Source organism: Diadema antillarum, unplaced genomic scaffold (assembly GCF_040938485.1).
Source record: "Diadema antillarum isolate AM-2024a unplaced genomic scaffold, OU_Dant_1.0 seq00000193_RagTag, whole genome shotgun sequence".
NCBI classification, from domain to species: Eukaryota; Metazoa; Echinodermata; class Echinoidea; order Diadematoida; family Diadematidae; genus Diadema; species Diadema antillarum.
The window spans coordinates 56,307-65,317 of NW_027271256.1; the positions used below are offsets into that span (position 1 = coordinate 56,307).

The window sequence follows — 9,011 nt, forward strand, 5'->3', positions numbered from 1 at the left end:
CAACTTCTCTTAGTCAATTATAACTCTTATAGTTGATCCAAATCAGCTGTAAGTAGAGAACCTCTCGGTACACTTATCATAAAAGGCAATTTTAGATTCTCTTGAGTTATAGTGAAAGGCTCTCCTAGACCCCGTTTACAGTGCGGGGCTGGGCCGAGCCGCGGCCGAGCCCAGCCTCAATTGCGAGGCCGAGCCCCGCAATTTTGTCCGTTTACACTGCCGGGCTCGGCCGCGCTTTTAATTCAAACCTTTCGATATTTTGTCGTAGTGGTGCTCTTCTTGTAAACAAACGCAATTTGGTATAGTCTGGTTTTCAGACACTTTGCCAACTGGATTCCGTGGCGACGAAGTCGTCGTTCTGGCAAAGGCCTTTGCCGAAGGGAAAATCCTTTGCAGGACAAAACCACCTTAAACTATACTAGCTTTCGACGTTGAGGGGGTTAATATCCTGAATAGCGAAATAGTACGGGCAGAGGGTTTGGAAGCCAGACTAAAATTGGCCGCGCATTTGGCCCAGTTTGCGTTTACACCGAGAAAAGGCCGGGCTGGGCCGCAGCTCGGCCGCGGCCGAGCCCACCTCCAGAGCGAGGCCAAATGCGAGGCCAATTTTGGCCCCGCATTTGGCCTTTTGCGCGTTTACACTGAAGCGGGGCTGGGCCGAGCCACGGCCGAGCCTCGCACTGTAAACGGGGTCCTAGTCTAGCTGGGGACTTGTCACAAACCTTCGTCTGTTTAACTACTAATTTTCTCTATATTAGCAACACATAATTACTCTAACATTTGGGTTTATTTTTGCTCTCCAGTTACGGTCTGTTCTTTGTATCTAATTTACTATTGACATGCATCGCTCACACGACTGCTGTATGTCAACAGGACAGCAGTAGAATATTAGTGCGTATTGTTTGCGTGCACACTAGCGTTAAATGTAACTTACAAACACAGTAATTCCATTTTGGAGTGAGCTGGTATTCAATTCCATACAAAAGTACAAACCGCACGGGATGCGTTGTCGGCGATTTTGTTGGTAGCGTTTCTTTCCGGTCCTGAAGGTTCAGACCCCACAGCCAGCTCATACTGCACTTTTTAAAACAGTGTCGAGAGCTGAACATCACTTTCGTCTTTATACCACATTCTTATGTGTGCTTTGAGACCACGACGGACTGTCTACATAGTGGCTCGTTATCCGATACCGCATACTTCAGACGAACAACTCTTCACTTTCGATTGACTGCCGTAAAACACTTAAAGTTTGCTCACTAGAGTTGATTTAAAGAGTGCCATGTGATGTCAAAGGTAACTTTAAAATCACCAGGGAAATATCAGGGTATTTTCTTTTTTGTTTCTGTGTGGTACCAAACATGATTATATGTGTATCTGCACTGTGTCACCGCACTTTATGCAACTTTGAAAACTGCAGTTTACTTTTGTTTTTTGTTTTTTTAACATTTAAAAGCAGTGTTTTATTTTAGAGTTTATACTTCCTTGTTTTTTATTTTCCCAATTCATTAGATGTGAAATTATTAAAACCTTATTTCTTAGATGAGAAATTATCAAAACCCAATTTATTAGATGAGAAATTATCAAAAAAAAAAAAGAGAATTCCCTTTAATCTGAAAGACCAAAAGCAACGATAGACTGAATGCCCATCAATGAGGCTTTGTTTTCTTGGTCTTTGTTGAAGCTGAAACCACATGTCCAAGGAAACTTCACAATCTGGTTTCGAATGATTAATCACGTGGTCTGAATGTGGATCAAGAGGAGAAGTGCAAGGGTTGTGTCAGACCAGATGTTTGAAAGTCCAGAAAACTTTCTTGAGAGCTCTGGAGATAAATCATATTCATGGAGCTTGAACATTAGAACTTTTTCTTCCCTCTGGAGGCATCATCTTGTTCAGAAGTAATTATGGAATAAAAAAAAATAGCCTGTTAGTTGGCAAGGTCGTCTGCAGGATGTGTGTGAGATGATTGAATGTCTAGAAGAAGTTTCTCGGTTCCTTGGCCAGTTCTTTTGACTTGCCGGTTCATTCTGTCTTGCTTTGAAGTAATAATGCACATCAAAAAGGAGACATTACCGTAAAACAGGATCTTTTTTCGTGGCATGAAATTTTTGTGAACTGGAGCCGACTTCTTTTTTCGCGGCATGTAATTTTCGCGTGCTGCCTCTAACATTCAATGTGTTTAGTGTGGACAAGAACTTTCACGTGTATTTTAATTTCAAGAATCTTGGCTCTCGCGAAATTTGCGAAATGAGAAAATGCACACGAGCTTTCCTCGTTTTACAGTATCTCTCTCAGATTTTCCAACTGTATGTGCATTGACTTGCCTGTCGTGTTCAAATTTTGCAGCTTTGAGTGTTTTGAGTGTCAGTAGCTTGATAGTAGATGTATCTTTGTATTTGTTGGAGTGTGGAAGTGAAAGAAACTTGGTTTTTAAACGGGTGCTTCTTTGTTTCACTGATTTGAATTGAATTGAATTGAATTGAAACGACAGCTCTCTTTTGATTACAAAATTATTAGCACAATATGGACTGGCATATATGAGCTAATTCAAGTTTTATGCATGCCTGTAATTAGGTTTCTTCTAACAACAAGAAAGCTTTGATAGCCCAGGCTTGCCAGACATTGCAACAACTTTAAGCATACAAACTAGACCTTGGGTTATATGCTTTGAGTATGTAGAGATGACCTGAGTGTCTTGTTAGTATGTCTGTGGAGTGGAAAAAAATCTACAGAATTGAGAACATTGGTTAAGCTGCCTTTACCTACAATGTAGTACATGCATATTTACAGTGGATATTTTAAGCTTGCCTTTGTGTGCACGTACAGTATACACGTTGCACAATAACACATGGAAGTATACTGAAAGGAATGTATACCTTTACTGGTCATTCTGGTCGAGAGGAGGATTTAAGTCTTGTTTAGTAGGAAACACAACTTTTTTTTTTTCATGCTGATAGTATCTTTTACAGGTCATTTTTAATCATGATCAAGCTGCACGTGATATGTTTTGATACAGAAACTGATCGAGGTGCCTGCTTTTTTTTTTTTTTGCGGGAACAATTTCTAACAAAAGAGCCATTGTGCTTGTCTGTCATGTTTTCACTGTGGGTACTCAAGATATTTATTTCTCTTCCCTGATTGTTTTATACAGGAACTGAAGAGTCGGCGGGGGAACAAGGAAGGATGTACATTTCGTCAGTCAGGTCGCTCCACATTCCGTAAGTGTTGGTAAAGGAGAGGCGGCAATAAACACCAACGTGGGATCTGTGAAAATCTGTGGGAAAGTCTCTTGCTATCATGTAGACATCCAGCGGTGTTTTAGAGTTTTTCTTGTGTTGCTACGATAACAAGGAAGCAGGATCGAAGAGGGAGGATCGCTCAAAGATTTGCTGCCGGAAGCCTGAGGACGAAACATACCATGGAAGAGACGAAAAACACGGAAGGGTATGACGAGACAGTCGCCAGGATCGCAAGATAACCAGCCCGAACTTCGTCCAGAGACTGGTGTGCCGGTGGTGGTGGCGGCGGCAGGGCCGAGATATCGTCCCTAGTGAACTGTGCTAGACAACCCCCCCCCCCCCAGCCGCTTTCATCCCCGCAACTCTGGTGTTTTACCTCCCAGCTGTTGTGAAATCACCCATCGTTTGTGATGGTCTGCTGTGTAACAGGTGGCAGCCACTTTGTTTGATTCGGAGAGCCTTAGCTATAAACTTGTGTTTGTTGGAAAAGATTCTTATAGATAGAGACAAGAGAGCGAGAAGAGGATAGGGCATCGTTGCCATGGCGAGGGCAAAAGGAGAGAAAATCTTCCACATCTCCGTGGTGGGGATGTCGGGAACGGAGACGGACCGGGGCGTGACTGGCGTGGGGAAATCGTGCCTCTGCAATCGCTTCATGCGGCCCCACGCCGACGACTACTTCACTGACCACATCTCGGTCATCAGTGCAATGGACTTCAGTGGCCGAATTGTCAACAATGACCACTTCCTGTACTGGGGTAAGCAATGATCTCACTAAACCATTGTTATCTTCGCCAATGTTTTTGTTTTCGTCGGTGTTGATTTGTTTGTTGGTTGGTTTGTTTGTCCTTGTGCAAATAACTCGAAAAGTTGTGAACGGATTTGGTTGAAACTTACAGTAGACGTTGAGAATGACACATGGAACAGATTAATTTTGGTAGTAATCTGGGAATTTATAGATTTTATGAAAGATTTTTCATATTTTGGCATGTGGGGTTAATTAACTTGGGGGTTCAAGGTTGTTTTGTAAGGTTGCATAAAAATGCGCGCTAAAGTGCATGCTCTAGTCTCTGCTCTGGCGAGGTGCGACGCGCAGCTTGAAGTTGATGATGTAAAAAAACGTTTTATATTTTGAAATTGGGGGTTTTTCAGCAGGCATACGTATGGGTGGAAATGACTGATCTTCATGGAAGAACAAGATCAGTGGTGGAAATGAGCTGTGTAGCGGAGGTCTGCACTCTCAGAGTGCTTCTTTGTTTGTTTGTTTGTTTGTTTTTAAATGCCTATTAGGAATGTTTGGGATTCCCTGTTACCCTGGAAAGCCTGGAAAAGTTGGGGAAATTTGCACAATATTTCCTGATTGTGAAATACAAATGTAGGTCATAGAAAAACAAAATCCTCCAAAGTCATGGAAAAGTCATTACAGAATAGTCACACTAAAATATTTCCCGTTTGTAATTCCTAGAATTACAAATTTGACTATTCTGCGTGTATCCCCATTTGAATGCATCATGCTATAGATGTCACTCTTCAAAGGCTTTTCCTATTTTTCATTGTCACTGCAAAAAAAATAAAAGGTTATGCAGTTAATGAAGTCCTACTCATCACAAAGTTATGGGAAAGTCCTGGAATTTAGTGATAGAAAATGTAGTAACTTTACCATATGTTAATAAGTATCATTCATTTATCATTTTTGGGGGGATGGGGGTGGGGGAGGGGGTGATACTGGTGTACTTGGTACTTTGTCAAATGCTGTTGATACAAATTTGCAAAACTCTGCCTAGACCAGTCAAACCTGCAATAAAGTGGATCCCAATCATAGCCCCCACAATATCTCACTTTTGAACAGTGTTTCTGCACTACTCTCTGATCAAGGCTGCACACTATTAAGTCATTAATACCGCGAATATGAAAAACCTGCAAATAATTTGTCACTGTGCATTGTATGCAATCTTTGTCTTCTAAAATATGGTCTCATCTATTTTGCCATAGGTTTTACATACCATTACGAATGGAGACAAATTGATCATAAAGATTCTGCAGTGTGTAGATCAAAAATAGGATTTTAAAGTGTATGAATTCAAATATCATGTGCAATGAAGATACAGTAAACTTTTCTTTTTTTTTGGTGATAGACTATAAACACAAAGAGACTATTTCAAGGCATGATCTGTTTTCTGTCAGTCGTTGTGTACACCGCTGTATTTATGATATTAAGGTAGTAATTAACTGTCTTGTTTTAGAGCTTTTGTCACAATGAAGTGGTTGGAGACAGGGTTTGGGAATGGACTAAAACTGAAGGGCAGTTTTCCTTTTGATGCACTGTGCCTGGTTGAACTTTGCGTAATAAGTGCAGGTACCTGTCATGCAACCAAATATGCACTTTCACTGCCCTCCCCCATAATAAAGTGTTATGGGCGGTTAACCCCCTGTCATAATACTGGACACGGTGGAGGGTAAGGCCAGTGCCAGGATTCTCAGAGGGACGGGTTGATATCCGAATGTTGTTTAGTAACGCCTGTGTAGTGCCCTCGTCTGTTTGACAACAGACGAAAACACTTGCTGCCATGAGCCAGATTTTTTTTTTTTTTTTTAGCTAAAATGCAATTTCTGTCCGTGTGAAGGCTCCATTTGAAACAATTCGTGTAAAACACTGTGATTAACACGTCATAATTAACATAGAAGTTTTGTTTCTTTGGTGTAAATATGAATAGTGTAAATTGCAGATCAAAAGGCTATGAATTGGCTACCCACACCCCTTGCTATTACCATGCTAGAATACTTGCCTGTTGTGGGAACTCGTGCTATAAGTGTGCGACAGCATACTTACAGTGGTTATCATCAGTGACTGTAACTATCATATTTTAATAAACATGTGACCTGGAAAAAACAACACATACCTCTTGACAATTGAGATCACAGAATTTTCTTAGCCTGTTCTGCAATATGTCATAGAACACAGGAATCCACTGTTAAATGTAGCATACAGCAGTCAAGGGGTTAAAGGTCATGCTCTTTTTTTTTGGTCCCATTTTTCACACCAACAGGTGAGGTGACCAAGAAATTAGACAGTGAACAGATGACATTCCGTGTTGTGGAGCAGACCGAGTTCATCGACGACTCATCGTTTTCGCCGCTGCGTGGTTCAAACACCCACAGCTACTTCAAGCGGGCTGCGGTGACGAAGCTACAGTCGGCGGAGAAAGTCACATACATCTGCAAGGATCAAGTTGGTGCGTATAATGAATTGTGTGACGGGCTGAATTAGCTGTATTAAGTGGGATATCCAAATGTACCTGTTGGTGTAGTGGCTTTAAAGCTATCAAAAACAGATCAGAGGAGCTCAAAACTTCCATCTTCCACCATGTGGAATTTACTTGCAATACATCGAAAGGGCCTGCAGCGAAAGTGACCTGGCTGATGTGATGTACCATGGTGAAGACATGTTTTGGAGTATTTTGAGATTCAAAATATAGAATAATTTTGATCGTAGTTCACTACTTTTATTCTGGAATAGCCCTCCCCGTTCAGCATTGTGGCACTGTAGAACGTTACGTGATGATCGATCATGCCCTTCAATTATATTTTCCAACAAGTTGCATGCGTTTCATTCTAGCATGGAAGATTGGTGTGGCCGAATTTGTCAACTATTGATAATCAATTATGAAAAATGACGTAGCGTCCACGATCATGTGAAAGTTCTGAGATTGTGGACTTCCGGCGAACCTTTTTGGCTAATATTTCACATTTTTTTATGTTACCCAACTTGAAATTGTGCCTTTACAGCATTGTTCCACACATATCTTATGACTATATGGACATTTGGAATGAAAATCAACAATTCTGCAGGCATACAAAAAATATTTTTGGCTTTCAGAACTGAACACAGGATGATGAAGTCGTAGAGTTTTCAAACTTAAATTGGGAGTGCCAGAGATCTTTATGTTCACTGTAACGAAAAGATTCAAATCAAACAATATCTCCATCCCCTCAGAAAAAAAAAAGTGGTTTAAATTTTGTCAGGATTGTACAGAATTGAGAAATTTAAAGATTTTACAAGTTTTCAGTTTGATTGAAATGGGGTGAATGGTCACAGTTGCAATGTTGTCGTGTGCTTTTAAATTTGTGAATAGCACCTGACTGGCGAAATTTGCGAAAATAAAAAACCTCAAGAAATATTTGGCGTATACAATGTTGTTTTTTTAGCAACCAAATGAAAGGAAATCCTGGTTTGATTTAGTGTCATCATAAGGTTTCTTGAGTTTCAGCAAAGTTTTGAATTCTACCTGGTTGTTTTCTCTCTCCTACAGGCGATGAGACAAACTTTCCGCAGAAGATTCTACCCGACGGCAAGTTCCCAGTGGATGGGTTCATCATCATCTACGACGTCTCCAAGTCGTCTGGCCACGAGAAGCAGCTGGAGTGGCTGACAAAGCTGTACAGCCACCTCAGCAAGGCCAAGCGACCCATCATCGTCGCGGCGACCAAGTTTGACGAGCCGATGGAGGCGTACATGCGGGAGGCGCGCAACTTTGCCAACAAGAACCGGCTGACGCTCATCGAGACCTCGGCGCAGGAGTGCGTGAACGTGGACCTGGCCTTCACGACACTGGCAGCCAAGATTGACAAGCGCGGCGCCCCCCGCGAGCTGAGCTACGTTGCCGCCAATGAGCTTCGGCAGAGGGGGCTTAATGCTGCTGTGACGGATTACCTCGACCTCCTCAAGCGCGAGGTGACAAATTACCGCGAGCTGTGGTCCACGAAGAAGAGGCAGTTTCAGAACGACCCCGCCTTTCAGAAGGTACGGCATCATGTCTGTCCATCGCCCCTCACATTCTGTCTGTTAAAGGACAAATCCACCTTCATATATATATCAGGATTTAGAGAATGCAGCAATATCAGTAGAACACATCAGTGACAGTTTGAGGAAAATTGGACAATCCGTTCAAAAGTTATGAATTTTTTGGAGTTTCAGTGCTGTCATCATTGGATGACAACACTACTTTAAATAATCAACGTTAATGCCACTTATTTGGTAAAATAAGTTTCTCTCTGTTATTCTTCAGAGACTATATGACACAATACCATCAAAATCATTGAAATGGACAAATACTGTGAAATATGATATATTTGCGGCATGAGATTTTCGCAAATTGGAGCCAACGGCTTTTTTTTACGGCATGAAATCTTTGCGGATTGCCACTGGCACTCAACGCGTATAGTGTAGGTAAGAACTTTAGCATACATTTTAATTTCGCAAATCTTGACTCTTGCGAAATTTGCGAAATTGAAATGCACACTAACATTCCTTGTTTTACAGTAGATTGTTGGAATAACCAATCACAGGTATGCTATTTAAGTAGCTGTGCTAACCTTTGTGATATTTTGTTGTGGTGGCGACATTCCTCCCCCTCTCCAGGTCGTCGAGATGGCGGGCACGAAGCATGCGAGGCAGAACTTCAACCGGCATACGCACCGGCTGCGCCAGAACCACCAGCAGAAGAAGAAGGGGCAGTACCTCGGCCGCCTGCCTGCCGCTCTTGACAGTATCTTCCCCGACCTCAACTCCATCGGTGGGAGGTGAGTTGGCTCTTCCCAGATACCTGAACCCCCTTCCTCACTTCTCATCGGCATTGCATACGGCTGTCTACTTCCTTTGTCCCTGTATTTCATGATATTTACATGTAGCGTCACTTTTGCGTATATTAAAATTAATTAATTTTTGCTTTGAGTTGTTCTTGTTGCAAGTGATTGATAAATTTCTCAACATTGAC

At 41.9% G+C, this 9,011-nt stretch overlaps 1 protein-coding gene and 1 long non-coding RNA gene across 2 annotated transcripts in view; both read left to right on the forward strand.

The window, feature by feature from the left end:
- Window positions 1-3,476, forward strand: part of LOC139728693 (uncharacterized) — a 56,138-nt gene extending 52,662 nt beyond the window's left edge. Inside the window, exon 3 of the long non-coding RNA XR_011710823.1 lies at window positions 3,150-3,476. This is a non-coding gene — a long non-coding RNA (uncharacterized lncRNA). The remainder of the gene's footprint in view (window positions 1-3,149) is intronic.
- A 302-nt stretch (window positions 3,477-3,778) lies between these two features.
- On the forward strand, window positions 3,779-8,821 carry LOC139728702 (rho GTPase-activating protein 5-like). Its single transcript, XM_071639645.1, has 4 exons — window positions 3,779-3,995; window positions 6,285-6,470; window positions 7,548-8,038; window positions 8,657-8,821. Exons 1-4 carry the CDS (start codon window positions 3,779-3,781, stop codon window positions 8,819-8,821), a joined length of 1,059 nt encoding a protein of 352 aa, XP_071495746.1.
- Window positions 8,822-9,011: the final 190 nt, after the last annotated feature.